This window comes from Hydractinia symbiolongicarpus, chromosome 13, assembly GCF_029227915.1.
Source record: "Hydractinia symbiolongicarpus strain clone_291-10 chromosome 13, HSymV2.1, whole genome shotgun sequence".
Lineage (NCBI taxonomy): Eukaryota > Metazoa > Cnidaria > Hydrozoa > Anthoathecata > Hydractiniidae > Hydractinia > Hydractinia symbiolongicarpus.
Window position 1 is genome coordinate 10,950,417 of NC_079887.1, and position 15,962 is coordinate 10,966,378.

Consider the following 15,962-nt stretch of genomic DNA (forward strand, 5'->3'; position numbering starts at 1 on the left):
ATTTTGTAGAAGAAACTTGACATGGCATAGGTTAATTTTTGCTTTCCATTTCACTTAAGAGTATTACACTGTCTCTTTTGTTTATGACTTTTGTATTAAAAAACTTCAATACTTACAGAGCTTTACAGTTATTAGTTTGGTTTCTATACTTGTTGGTAACCTTGAAATAAACAAATTTTAAGTTGCTGAAAATCTGTACGTCACAGCTTCAAAAGGTTTTTAAATTTAGAAATGCGTTCAATGGAAAATTCGTGTAACACAAGCAGGTAACAATATTGACAAGATGGAAATTCTTTATAAAATATGAAAATAATTTGTCCGTAGTAGATAAAGAGGTAATAGTAAAATTGTTAAGGAGAAAGAGAAACAAGATTGAAAGAAAAATAACAAAAACGAAGCATCGAAACTAACAAGCTTAACAGAAACAGGGATTTTTTTTCTCTATTTTTGGCTCGAATTTTATTTTTTCAATTTATTCTATAATTATTTGTTAAATTAAATTTTTATTTTTTAAAGAATCTGAAAATGAAAACAACATTAAAAGTAAGCAGAAAGAATTCCAGGAGCATGACGAGCATAACATGTAAGACATTGCAAATTCATATAACATTTGCCTCAAACTTGCTCAATGGACATGTCAAACGATTTAATATACAATCGCAAGCTGGTTTGATATGAAACATGCGTATTGTGTCACGTAAAAGCATTTTGACAAGTCAACGGTTCCGTGATGAACAGGGAAAGGCTGCAATATTCGCGAAATTCGTTAAGTTAGTTCTACCCTATATAAACACCCCTTGAAACACGGATAAATAAAAAAAAACTGTACTAAGTTATAATTTTTTTTTTGTGTGAAATTTAATTTTCGTTATAAAAAAAATTATATCTGGCAAATATAATTTTAATTTTGTAAATTTCTCGCGAAATTCTTTTGCTCCTTAAATTTATCTCGGGTTCCCGCTCTCTTACTAAAAGTTATTGTGTTTATATGAAAGATTTTCGTCCCGTACCAGCTTGAGTTATTTAATCGGGATGTTTTTTTTTAAAAAACAGTACCATGGTCATACGCCAAAAGAAATTTTTTTAACAGAAAGATTTAAAATATTTTTGTGTTTATTATTTCTAGGAGGATAACTAGTTCGAAGCCCTCGACTTGTGGCCAGAAGGTCCTTGGCACAAGTTATGCATGCGCGCGCGAAAAAGTTTGTTAGTGGGCGAGATTTGTGTCATAGAATAATTTCCGCGCAATATGTTTTGCAGGAAAATTAACACGTACGAAGAAGATACCTGAAGGGAAGAAATTATTGGCGAAAGAATTTTGTGCGGAATTTATTTTTGCGGATAAGTGTAGGTAACAAAACTTGCCATCTCTTCACGATGGACGGTTTCTTGTCGATGAAGATGCTTCCGTGTTCTCTAATGGATCGATTGCAGCGAAAGGATAAAGGTTCGGTAGACCTCTTGACCCTTCTTCTATAGCTTTTGTGATGCCAGATGCTTTTCATTCATTTCAAATGATGGACCTTTCGGAGAGCTTAGATAATCGTCAAGCTCCACAATTCATTTTGCTTGTAAAGGTTTCAGAATGGACAGTTTCAACTTTAAGGCAAAATCCTCAAAAAGAGGCCTTTAATTGTAAAGCAAAGACAACATATCGAGTATTTTCATCCCTTAAGGTATTTTGCACTGTGCAAAAATTAGTATGCAGGTATGTACGGTGGCATATTTGTGCCATTTTAACTTTATATTATTTTATTATTGAAATTATTAACCCAGGATAGCCTCTTCAGTTCCTTTTGGTACTGCTATCAACGAGGGTCCTAGCGCATTTAAAGCTCCCATTTGAGCTAAGAAAGTCGTGCAAGCACAGCAATCGCTGAACTACATGACCGCCTAAGATATCAATCATATTATCATGCTGAGCGCTAAGCAGAAAGGATAGATTCACACTTTTATAGTCTTTGGCATGACTTGGCTGGTATTCGAACCCAAGACTTCCCGCGCTGGAAGCAAACGCTCTACCACAAAGCTATCAGTCGGTAGAGCTCTACCGACTAATAGCAGTGAATACTGATGGTTAACTCCTCTTCAATTTGTAACAGGTAAATGATAATGGCGGAAGAAAAAATCGGTAAACCAGCCTGTGATCAAGCAAGGGTTTTATTTCTTCTTCGTGCCCTTGCGCAAAAAATTTCTTAACAACCCAGTGAATACGAAACACGATTCGCAGTTACAACTCAACTTATTGTGTGTAAGTCGAGGTGGTACAAATATACCACCGTATGTATCAATTTGAAGAACTAATTTTTTTGATTGATGAACTTTGGCTTACATTTTCGGAATTGATTTTTGTGCTTGAAGGCTATTTTGCAAAACAAAGTAGCACACAATACTTTACCGTTGGTAAAATTTTCCACCCTATTAAACTTTTACACGAGGTTAACTTCTACCTAGCAGCCAACTTCAGTGACAAGTAAAAAATCACATAACCATATTCGCATAGCTAAGTTGATTGGATTTAAGTAAGCAATATATTTTAAAAACGACGAACAGCATAATTAAGCCGGAATAAAATCAAAACTTAATTTGCCTTTATATATCTGTAGCTAACTTAGTCAACTAAGCTTTTTTCGAGGACATTAAAGTTCCTGTTTTTGGAACCTAACTTTCGCTGACACTTTGGCAGTACTTTGAAAATAGGACAGTGGACATACTTCTGGAAAAAACACACAAAAAAAACAACAATAAAGTTGTTCAAGTGACCCTGTGTAATTTCTATTGTATGTTTCATCGTTTTTTAGTATGCTCTGATAAATAATTATTAAAAAGAGTGGCTTTAACATCTGTTCAAAATACAACCATAAAAAGTATAAATAAAAGCTGCCTGCTATAACGAGACGAATACTTTATAGAACACAGCTAAAAGCACGTTCTCAATTCTGACTAAAATTTTCAAAGCTTTAAGCATTTTATAAGACGTTTCAGTTACATAAATTTAACTGAAATCATTTTATTAAAATTTATCTCATACTAGTGAGGCTATAAAAAGAATTACTGAGCATTCGTAAGTGCGCAACAACACAACGTGAAAAATAATACATTTGGACAAACATAAAATATTTCCTGTGGCACACAACGCACGCTAAAGGGAATGGTAACGAGTGCAAACGTGTTTTTTTGTGAAAATGAAGGTAATCATAAAATAAATAATCTGTAGTTTTTCTACCTTTTTATATATCGAATGACGAATAGATCTTTAACTTGTGAATCGGGCAAATACTGTTGTTAGACGTACACAGATACACACACAGAAACACACGCGATTTTATCGTTAACAAAACAAGCACGCACAATCACGAGGTTCTATCATTTCATAGACATATACGATTACGCGATGATATAGTTCACAAACACGCATGATCACGCGATTTTATCGTTTCACACACATATACGATAAAGTCAAGTTATCGTTCACAAACACGCACGATCTTGCGATTTTATCGTTTCATATCACTGATTATCGTCCACAACTAATTTTAATTCATCCTCACTATCATAATCCTCAATAAATGTCTTCAGTTCTTTTTTTAGTTTCTTTGTGTCTGGCGGCGGTAGCTCGTCACTTTTCTCTGAACGCTTCTCACCTGTTGTTTGAAATTCCTTGCAATCAGAAGGCAAATTTCCCATAATATGCTTTGTCTCGTGATTAAAGTTTACAGCCTTTTCATATAAGGGGGCATTGTAGTTACCAGAGAAGTCGCGAACTTCTTTCCCAAATTGGTCCCTTTTTTCGTGGAACTCACCCGCATCAGGTATCGCAGCTTTGATATCCTGTTCATTAGCCTGGACTTCCACTGTTTTCATCTTTTTTGCCGGTACCGGACTTTCAGAACGTTTCTTCTCTTGTTGGACCTGCACAAAAAGTTGATTCTGCAAGTTCTGCCTATGCATGTCTTCCTTCAGCAGTTTAATCCGCTCCTCGTAGCAAAGACGACATTTGTGAAGGCGCGTCCTTTCCACCTCATATTCTTTCTCCATTGTCTTTAATTCCTGCGAAAGTATATATATCATAAAATAAAAGAAATAAGCTACAACTCCTCACGAAAATATTGAGACAATGGGACTTTTCAGCTATTTACAAAGACGGTAAAAAGCATTGACTGGCAAATTCTGCTCAGCCGGTAGGTTGCTACTTTTTTAGATGCGTAGGTTAGGTAAGCAGCGTTTAAATTGGGCTAGTCGTATTACATTACACGTAGGCTTTGCGGAATAAATCACGTCCGGCCATACAAAAGGCCAGAAATTTAAGAAAATTGGTTACGCTGACGTTAGCAACAATTAGCACATTTTAAGAGTTGGTATCTAACCAAATGACATAATTTCCAAGTGAACATAACGTTAACAAGTTTAAATTGTGTACCTAGTATAGAAATAAACTAGATAATCACTTGTGGGGAAGGAATTTAAAATTCACTGCCTTGTCCTAATATAGTTTGCGGATGCTTGTAGGTTAATTTTTGACCAATTGGCTTATTGGTCAGGATAAATGTTGAGTCTTAGAAAATACATAATTTTCGCATAACAAAAGCATTGTAGGAATACAATTTTGAGAGACAGATTTCGAAGACGTTTATACAGATAAGAATCATTGGATAATAACAAACTTAGCATGCATGGTAACTGTTCCCATTTACCATGTTTACAATACTTGGACTTTTAGCTTCGGTAGATTCTTTTAGCGAGAATTAATTTTAGCAAACTAGTCGTTAGCCCGTGGAAAATCCACGGCCTCGCCCGTTCTTTTTATACCGCATTGCGTGCTTCTCGCTATTGCGCAGCTAAGCTACCATTTTGCGCGACAGACAGACGTATACGGGTATTATAGTATAGACTAGTCGTTAACCCGTGGAAAAATCCATGGGATCGCCCGTCGCGTTCGCTTGTCCTTTAAATTTACCCGTCGCAACAAAGTGGATAAAAATATATCACATTTGATATTCGTGCGCGTTTTAAAAAATTCGTGTTTCAGTTACGGGACGCCGCTTTCGCGGACACACAGACAGACGACGGCTATTATTAAAGAGATAGCCTTTTTTCAAGAAATTTATCTAAATCTTCAAGAATGTATATTCGGAGTGCTGCAGAGGGAGTCAAAGAAATAGTTTCAAGTTTTCCTTAAAACTTGAATTTTTTTCATCTGACAGCTTTTTTTAAAAAAAGAATGCATGCATACCTCTATATATCTTCTAGCCTCCGTCAGTATAGACACATTTGATGCTTTTGGTTTGTCTCCAAGCTTTGGTACAGATTGTTTAAGTTTTTGGAAAAAATTCTTCAATTCAGCACGTCTTAAATAATTATAAGAATTAAAAAATCTCTATCTACAAAAGTAAATTGGTGAAAGCAAATATTGTGTACCTGTTCTTCTCCAATTTGTTGTGAGTCTCCCTGGTGCCTCTAAACAACAAACACACACACAAATATTATTTATTTATTAGTATAATAGAGTTTTTGGAAGAAGGAGATTTAGTGGAAAGTAAAATACGTAATAAAAAAACAGCCATTATTTTTTCACAAAAAACAAAAAAAAAAACGATAATAAGAGAGACACTCAACGATAAAGTTAAGCGAAACTGTTCTCAGCTTCTAGCCTAGACAATTCTTTAATTACACTGCTGGATAAATTATATTATCTGGAATTAGTTTGTTTTGCCTTGTATTATATTTTATTGTATTTACAACACATTTATAATTTAAATTTTACACCGTTTTTCGTTATACTTTTTTATAAGACTGTTACGTAGATTTTATACTTTTAACAGGATTGATAATGACCGTAACGGTCGAAATATATTTCAAAACATTTTGCTGTTTCCTACTTTAATTATATCTCTACGTTAAAATGTTGCTGGTTTTTAAGCCAGAAATTATTGTTGACAAAAATTATTGCAAAGCATTTATCATACCTAAGGCTGGATGATTAGTATTGATATGATAAATAAAATATATTTAGATAATTTTTTCAAACAAAAAATGTTCTCCTGTGCATATCATCCGCAATGATTACTTATTGTAATGATGCATTTCTTTAACCAAAGCAAATCACCTGAAATATATTTTTCTTTTTTTCTTTGACGATTTTCCTGCTTTAAAAATCGGTATACAAAGACATAAATCTCCTTCGTTTGAGCTACTATCTGTTTTCAGATTCATTAACTTACTGCTGTAAACAGCAACTTCTAAATGTTGCAAGTGTTCAAAAGATTTGCTCACTGAAAAATATTTTCCTTTTGTAATACTGGCTGCAAAGTCTTGGAGGAACTGGAAATAATGTTTGTCAGGCAGGTCAGATAACAGGTCCATGTTTTGAAGTTACTGAAATCCTGCATGGCTGATTGCAATTCAGATAAAACTGTGGCAACCATAGTGTATCAGTTTAACACCTCTTATATCTGTTAAAGATTGGAAATAGAGTGTCAGAGATGAAGTGTCGGAGATGGAGTGTCGGATATGAAGAAGTAATTGGACATTGGAATGTTTTGTCTCAGTTGTTAGAATGTCAACGAATGCAATTTAAAGCACAAATGTATGTTTACGGATTTATCGCTTCGGAAATTTAAATTAATCGGTGCAGGTAGGTTCCGGTGACAGCTATCCCTTCGCACCTCTTGCCTGATAGCAGTTCTGTTTATAATGGTGAAAGCTACAAGCTCTATATTCTTCTTAAATTTAACTGTTAGTATGATTCAAAGGGCAAAGATGACATAACAGATCAAACCATTCACTGAGATAGTGTTATGATTATCTGTTGGTGTCCTGTTTACAAATTTGAGCATTCGCTTTTTTAGAAAACAGATTGTAATTTTTGTGGATGTTTTTCTGATTAAAGAATTGCATTATGATAGTTCACAAGTTCACAAAAGAATTTGTAAATTACATAAAGAAACAAAACCTGATTCTGCTATATCGTATTGGACTGAGATCTGATAAATCATCCAATGCAGTTGTTTCAGATGCAGAACTAAAGTAGGAAAAGATAATAAGCACTTTAGTTCAAATGAACACCCTAGACCTCTCTATGTTGGCATTTGTCTAACAATTTTATTATTTACATTTATACAGATATATAGTAAAAAACAAAGTGAAATGGAAATTTTACAAAAGTTTTTTCAGGAAAATTCACACCTGCAAGGCATTAAGGACATATGAGCATTAAAAAATTTTAATTTTTTTGACAAAGGTTGACAACACATTAATTGTTCTTGTTTATTAGCAGCTAAAACATTGTGTAACCTATTTATGGCGAATCTGTTTCTTTTTTTACTTTTGGTAATAGTGGAATGAAAGTGAAGACAACTGTTTAATTTGCTATTTCCACTATAGCAAATTTAACATTTCCTTAAATAATTCACTCGTTTTTGATTGGGCATTTTACAAAAGAATTGGAAAATGAGTTCGCATTTCAAATAGAAACTAACAACAATACAGAAAGAATAGATTTGAAATATCAGAAGAGAATGAGTATATATAATCATTTGGTGAAATCATTGTACATACTTTTTCTGCAGCCATGAAAAATGTCCATAAACTAGTTACTTATTATTGGCATCACTGACTCAAACAAGGGAATAAAAAAAGAGAGTTAATTATACTGCAAAAATTAAATGAAATTTGAAATTGCAAACATAACATAAAATCTATTGTGATTTGCACACAAAAATGCACAATGTGTAGCTTTATAAAGGTTGACCACCACACTCAAAATATTTAGAAATTTCTGGTAAATGATTATTATAAAGGGGGTTTAAATGATGTCAAAAATGGAAATACAGCCCTGTAAATACACACCAGCATTCAGCATTGCCAACCTACATTAATTGAAGGATATCTCTTTTTTATACTGCCCTATTATGTTTGCCTAGGTCTGCATGCAGAGAAATTTCTTTATGACGTTGGCATTCTGATCTTACGTAGAATCCACATTTTAAGTTATTTCAGACCTTGAAAAATTTGCTTTGTTTTTCTAAGGAAAATAAGTCAAAGTTGTCCATGAATAGAAAGAATAACACACTTGCAAAGGATATTAGTTGAGGTAAATTTTAAAATTTAAATGTCCAGAGTAAATGAGAATATAATGTGCCGACCTGTGAAATGCCTCAAATCGATTTTTCTGTCCTCATTTTTGTGGTAGGTTTGCAAAATATTGTCCACTTTGGATTTACAGGACTGAGAATAAATTTTTTGTACAAAGTTTGCAATTATTGGTAACAACTGAGTTAGTGTTTTTGATGTAGATTACAGGATCTGGTTGTTATGCACATTATATAATATTGTTTTGTGTGTATTTTTAATATTTGTGGTCAAAAATTGGTACCAAATAATTTGATCCATAAGTGGCTAGGAAGACAGCTGTAAGAAAATGTCTGAACAATGTGTAGAAGAAATGTCTGCATATGCCGACTGTACGCAAACATCTTTCAAGTGATATACATATTTTTTTAAAGAATAACGCTTATATGCATACTCAGGGTTAGATAGAACAGTTGTGTGTTTCCTCTTGTGTTAATATCATTTTTAGACAGGCTCTTCTAATTCCTTATACAACAAGTCTTAAGGTGACGGTATACCTTTATTGTATCAAAAAATCAATATTTTTTTTATTAGCCATTTATACTAAAGAAATGACAATCTTTCCAATGGTGGAATATTGACTTTATCCAAGTAACTAATCGGTCTTTCACACTTCAAATTGAAAAGAGTTAGAGTGAATGTTTTATATCATCCTCTTGAGTATAACATTTAAAAATAAATTATATTCCCTTTCTGAAAATAACTGACCATCTGAAAAAAAAAAATTTTCAGTTCTAAAAATGTATGCCATCCTGTTCTGTTTCTGCAAGTCAAAGAAAAAAAGTTCTATTTCTATGGTATTCTCAGTCACGTCTTTGTGAATAATAAAATTTAAAAGGACAACTTTCTGAATATTCATCACCTAGGAAGTGTGAAAGTATCACCAGGGAATTTCACGAAGAAAACAACACGCGTGCTACACATCGCACGCGTAAATCTATTTTAGAAAATTTGCGCATGCGTTTTTTCCGATTTTTTTCCTGGTTTATTTCACTCTTATCAGTCCCATGAGTGTCCTTTAAGTGGTGTAAAAGTGCTAAATATTTTAACAAAACACTTTGGTTCGTTGTAGGAAGTATTTTTTATCTAAGGTTTCAAGTTTTGTTTGTTAGCTTTTGGGAGACGGCTTGTTTGGAATAGTTTAAAGTTGTTTTTAGATTTAAAGTTGTTCTTTAGATTTTAAAAGTAAAACAAGAAAAAGACATTTCCGAAAAAGTCTATAACAATTAAATTATATGCAAAAAAAATGAATGCAAACATTCACATTTTCACACATTTTCTCCTCTCTTCGACAATAAGAAAAAAAAAGATTTGAATATTTCTCACGCAAGTATGTTATGTTCTTTTAAACAGTTAAGAATTTTAAAATAAAATGTTTAACATACATTTAATTACACACAGGCAGAAAAAACACATTTAATTTAAACACGGGGAAAAAAACATGGCATTTAATTAACTTTAAAAAAAATTTAATTTAACCACAAGTGGTTATAAACTGTTTTTAATGATACAGTTGAAGCTGTCGATGTAAAACAATTGATTTTTGGAATGATTTTAATAGTTAAATGCTTAAAGCATAGCCTTAAGCGGTGACATTAACTACGCTGTAGAAAATCAACTTTTATAATTCCTTCGTTATTTTTTTTTATTTTACGCGAGTAAAGAGCGTAATTAGCGCGTGCGATGAATCGCACGCATGAATAGCTGTTGTGCGTGTGTGGGCGCGTGCCCAGATTTGGAAACGGAGTAGTTTTGTAAATGAAGTCACTGTTTTGAAGGCAGGGTGTGCTTCAAAAATGTCTTTGTACTTTCACTTTTACCATTTCATAGGTGTTTAAAAATGCCGTTTAGTGATGTATGAATGAATAAATTTTGATTAACCATTGCTGAAAAAATCGCAATTTAAAAAGCCATGCCCAAAAGGTATACTGTCACCTTAATTAACACCACTATACTGTCTAACTTGCCTTCTGTAATTATACTCATAACTTCGTTGCTGTTTTCTAAAGGTAATAACGGTGTTGCAAGCTTGAACAGGAATGGTGTGTGATCACACGGCCCACGTCTCCGCATCCGCACAAGCCATTATTGTTTTTAGCAAGCGTATGATTGCACACCTAGAAATTATTTTGGCGTGTTCTTAAAAGGTGGGGACAATTTAACCAGTGACACTGGAGACTGCAAAGACATTTAAACATATAAAACTAAATAAGCATGTTTCTGTAACGACATCTCCATTATTATAACTTTAAAAATTAAAAATCGAAACATGCAAAATAACGAGATAATTCAATTATAGTCTCTCTTTTTATCAACCTTCGTTCTGCATCTTTTTGTTTTGTTTATATTTACCATGTGCCATGTCACACTTACCACAAGTAATAAATGTTTCAGGCCCGTTAAAAAACAAAGTAAGGCTGCGCATTTTAATAAGCTAATTAAATTACAAAAATGCTGTCGCTAAAGAAAACTTAAAACATATAAAACAAAAGAAGTTTCTATTATTATTATTATTTGTAAAGTCATCACAAGCAAATAGGCTTGCAAATAATTATGTGTGTCTGTTCCGCCTGTAAGTGCAGTCCGCATGTGTAAGACCTGGTTACTAATGACGAAGGGGCCAGGCAATAGGGATTCATGTCTACATAGTTTTTTAGATATTTCAGGAGTCTGTGAATTAGCTAGGATGGTCAAATTGGCTATGAATAGGCTTACTCCTGGATTAAAAGGACCAGGACTATTCAATAAATCTGAGGTCCCACTCCGTACAGATTTTGAACGATAGAAAAAAACCTATGCACCCCAAGTATTAAAGGTGTGTACTATGCACACCTAACTTCACTTTATGGCCTCTGGTCTGTTGCATTTGCGAACAAGATTTTGGTGTGTGATGGCCCGCATGCCAGAGATTGTACTCCTGTCCAAGCCTGGTGTTATCTTATGGTATAAGGCAATTTTTAAGTTTTTATTAGTTTTTTCAATAAGCACAATCTAAGCCTGATTGTGTTTTTCGCATAAGAATATTTCTGTTTGATTTCGAATTTCAACTTGCTGGTATAAAAAAAGTTTACACTTAACAGTCACATGCGAATATTAAACATGTGAGTATAAACAAGACAAACAAGAAAACGTTATTTATGGGTACTGTAGTTAAGACCTGTTGTTTTGCCAAATAATCTATAAAAAAGAAAGATAGATAGATGTGCATATTTTACATGGCTAGCCTCACTAATATCGAGGGATATACCGTGTCTATTATTTCCAGGAGGGCCATGGCTTAGATGGAGAGTCCTAGAGTATTTAATGCTCGTTTTGAGCTACGCAGACCCAATTAGGGCCCGCGCTCTACTAGACAACTTCCGGCAACATCCAACGACCCACATGTGGAGCCATCTCCCCAATTTCCCTCACATGGCTTGGGTTAACCCGGGGCTATGGTAACATTCACTCACGCATTTTGAATCGCTGTCAAGAGGAATCGAACCCCGGTCTCCCGCACAGAGTGGTTAAAAGACAAAAGTAAAAATCATATTCTTAGCTAATTTTGAAACAAGATTTTTCAAAAGATCAGTTTCTAGCATTTATTCATAATTAACTTTGTGCAAAAAATTAAAAAAAAACAGTATATTATTATAACGAATGGATCCCAAGAATAGCTATGACGTACATATGGATAGATAGATAGATAGATAGATAGATATATAGATAAATAGGTCACTTCACTATTGCGTGTTTGCAATGAACTAACGTTTAAATAGAGATGTCCAAAGAAAATAAATAAATTGTGTGATGTCATGTGTAACACAAAAATGATACCTGCCATACTGCTTTATTACCAGACGCAAATCATTTCAATATGCTCAATGTGATTGCAAAGATTTAAATAGATTAGAATAACATTCAACACAAAAGAAAAATTGATCTCCAGAATTGCGTTTTAGCAAAAGCAAGGAAAACGATTTCCTCGTTTTTGCTATATTGAGAGAAAAAAAAAATTAAGCACATAGGTGAAGTAAGGTCATAAGTATAGGGTTCTTTTAAAAAACTTTAAATTTGTGTTGTGTCATTTGGTGAAGAAAAACAGCAAATTTTTATATGTTTGGTTCAGTAGCGTTTTTGTGATTTTATAATTCAAGCTTTATTTGTTTATAATCGTCTTTCGAAGAAAAAAAGTTCAAAAAAAAAAATTATAAAAAAAATAAATCAAAATCAAAAAAATCTTTGTAATGGAATGTTATTACTTTTGCTACTTGAAAATTTAAATTTTTAAGATCGTATGTGCACTGCAATTGATCGCATGCCTTAATAACTACCTAAAATCTTACAAAATGGCCTGATAACAAAAGACCATGAATATGCATATGTAGTTCTTTATCTCGCAGTCCTACAACACATAAATTATGAAGGTTCTATCAAGATATTTTTGTAACGGATTAAAAGTTGTTAATTTGTGGAGATGCCTAAGATCACATCGGTTCAGAAATTTAGGCGGGATAACTCAATCTTATTTACTTTATGGATAGCTCAGTATGAAGCACAAATAGTATTGCTGATGAGAAGAAGGTACAGACTTTACTATGCTTTTTGGAAGTCGCTGCAGCAATCAGCGCTATCTAGAAATACTAAAATTTTTTACAATAACTTGAAACGTGTTTTAAGAGAAAAATTAACTGGCTACAAGTACCATAGAACTCTTAAAATGAAGTTGAGATCATATCAATTTGGAAAGGGTATGGGGCTTAATACGTTTGCTACAAATTGAAGAATAATGATAACTGAAATCTGTAAAAATGCTGCCCTTGATGAAAACTCTAGAAACAATCTCCATAAATCATCTCGTTAATTAATTTTGCATACAGAAATCCAAATTTTTTACAAGAAATTAATTTACAAAACTCGCAAAATTATTTTTCTGCAAAAATTTCTTTCCTTAAAGGTAATTTGTTTCTGTTAAATATGTGTAAATTTCAAATTTAGCAGTCTTTGTATGTCTCCTACACAAAAACCCTTGAAAATAGGTATAAATTGTGAACTAAAATTCCATTAATTTTTTTTTCAGAAAATTGTTGGGACTTGCCAAATTCTCAAAAATTCCTAAGGAAGGTATAGCAAGGTAGTTAAAATGCATTACACTAAAAAATAAATATTAACAAAGGTTTACTTGTGTAAAAATCAAAAAGAGGTAACAGAAATAAAATTACCCTCCAGGCCTCCCTTTTCTTGATGCTAAGTCTTCTTGAAGTTCCCATCTCGATTTGTATATCGTGTTAGCAACGGAGATCGAGTTTTTCTGGTGTGAATCGACATCATCCAAGCAAAACTTATTTAAAATTAGTTTAGAAGATTTGCTAGAAGTAGGAGTGCCATCTAAAAGAATTAAAAGTCAGCAAAGTACGATAATATGTTAATTCTTTTTATCAATCGCCACGTTGCCACGTGCGTTTAGTCACCAGCCATGTGCTTTTTTGAAAATAAAGATAATGTATGCGAGAGAATTCAGAAACCTCTATATTTATCTTTCAAAAAAACATTTTACCTTTCTCATACTCCACAAGCTTTGCTGCCTCCACTAGTGCGTTGAGTGATGCCATTAAGTTATGTTACAAACAATGCAAAGGTGAAGCTAACTTTCTTTCTTCCGCACGCCGTGTCTTGCCTTCCTCCCCGTAGCCAGATGACTTCAAAACAAAACAATGTGATTTTGGTGGGTTGTCACGTGGTAGGAAAAATATGATCGGGTTACTATGGTGGTACTAAAATATAATTTAAGATGAAACTTGATAAAAAATAACTAGTGTGTTAAAATAATGCTGATTACTGCCTTATTGACTGAAACACGCAATATGTCGCTGAAGAGCAAATAAAATAAAGTATTAAGGTTAAAATTCTATACCCATTTGCACCACCAGAGTAAAATGATTACACATGTTCAAATAGAATAATTCTGTCTTGATGTTCCAGTACAAAATCGCTCAAATTTGCAATAACTATAGATATGGATCGAGCAATACAAATGCTTGCGGCATCAACGGGCCAGAAAATCAAAAAGGCGGTACTGGCCTTGGGACGTAAATTTTCCAAGGCTCATTTTATTTGTCTGTATTTTTGCCAGCTTACTTTATTATCTTTTTATTTTGTGAGTTCGCTTGTAGAACGCAGAAAGAGTTGCATCGTATGAGTTAAATCTTTGGCTCATACCTTTCGGTCTTAACTAATGCGCTCAGGAGGTGCATTTTATTCTATCACACGGATCCGTCAGTCAGTGTAAACACCTAATTGAATGATAGCATGATAGAAGGGGGGTATTTCAAGTGATATAAGTGAATTTTTAGACCAGCTGATGGCGCCGTAGATTAGTGGTTATAGCTCTCGTACTCTGTGCACGGATCCGTCAGTCAGTGTAAACACCTAATTGAATGATAGCATGATAGAAGGGGGGTATTTCAAGTGATATAAGTGAATTTTTAGACCAGCTTGATGGCGCCGTAGATAAGTGGTTATAGCTCTCGTACTCTGTGCGGGAGACCGGGGTTCGATTCCTCTTGACGGCGATTCAACATGGCCGAGTGAATGTTACCATAGCCCCGGGTTAACCCAAGCCATGTGAGGGAAATTGGGAAGATGGCACACTGTGTGGGTTGTTGGATGTTGCCGGGAGTTGTCTAGTAGAGCGCGGGCCCTAATTGGGTCTGCGTCGCTCAAAATGAGCATTAAATACTCTAGGACTCTCCATCTAAGCCATGGCCCCTCCTGGAAATAATAGACAGGGTATATCCCTCGATATTTGTGAGGCTAGCCATGTAAAATATGCACATCATCTCAACTCTCTCTGCTGAATTTATGAATGAGCTGGGGTAAATTGCAAGTACTACAGTTCTAATGAATTCTCTCTTGAGAATTCCCACTCCAGGAATATTTCTTTTTTTTACTTGCATATTGGTTCTCTATCGTTACATTTTCATTGACTTAAGCAAAGTCTTGATGAATTCTCCACAACAAACGCTTTATCAAAAACTTATAGCGTTATTTTTTTTTCGATTTTTTTTTACATTTTAAAGCAAGGTCAGTTCTGTCAACATTTTCTGCCAGAGTTTTCTTGGCATGTCGAAACTTGTCACACATCTAGGGCAGCATAAAGAAGCTGTCCTTGAATCAATGTGGGTTGGTTTTCTGGTTAGCAATGTTGGATGCTGACGTGAATTTACATCATCATTCATCATTCTCGGCTTAACGTCCGTTTTCCATGCTAGCATGGGTTGGACGGGGTATATTAATGACCCTCTTTCAATTTGATCTAGACTGTGTTAGATCTAAACTTAACTTCCTCTGTATCAAGACTGTCCTTATAACCTCCTGCCAAGTCTTTCTCGGTCTGCCTCTGGGCTTTGCCCCAGGAACTATCAAGTCTCTACACTTTCTTACCCAATTATCCTCCTCCATTCTTTCCAAGTGCCCCAGCAACAGAGCTGTATATTTTACTGTAAGTTTTACAATTGCACAAGAATTTACAACATGGCAATGTCTACTACCTCAGACTACTTGTGACTCCTTATGGCTCCCCCTCTGTGTCATTCAATGTTAAAAAGTGTCCTTAAAAACAAGCTGTGTAAATGAGTACACATGACCACCTAAATTTATAAATACATTGATCATGAGTGGGGACGGGAAGTACTATCTGTAGAATATGTAAAGCTATCTTCTTTTGCTGATTTTGTTAAACTTTTTGGTCCTTGGATTTTTGTTTAAAATTGCAAGACCTAATATATTTTGTGGTCTATTATAGCTATGTGATGGGACATTCCTAATCAGAGCAAAATTCTCTTGCTCACTGA

The 15,962-nt window shown here is 34.1% G+C and overlaps 1 protein-coding gene across 2 annotated transcripts; it reads right to left on the reverse strand.

Moving 5' to 3' along the window:
• Positions 1-2,745: 2,745 nt before the first annotated feature.
• Positions 2,746-13,833, reverse strand: LOC130623728 (uncharacterized). Of its 2 annotated transcripts, XM_057439240.1 has the most exons (6): positions 13,667-13,833; positions 13,332-13,497; positions 6,953-7,021; positions 5,419-5,457; positions 5,234-5,348; positions 2,746-4,050 (listed from the first exon to the last, which is right to left on the reverse strand). In XM_057439240.1, exons 1-6 carry the CDS (start codon positions 13,719-13,721, stop codon positions 3,511-3,513), a joined length of 984 nt encoding a protein of 327 aa, XP_057295223.1. In that variant the 5' UTR covers positions 13,722-13,833; the 3' UTR covers positions 2,746-3,510. The 2 variants fall into 2 exon arrangements, with proteins under 2 accessions (XP_057295223.1, XP_057295224.1); XM_057439241.1 differs by lacking the exon at positions 6,953-7,021 and having other exon boundaries at positions 13,667-13,830.
• Positions 13,834-15,962: the final 2,129 nt, after the last annotated feature.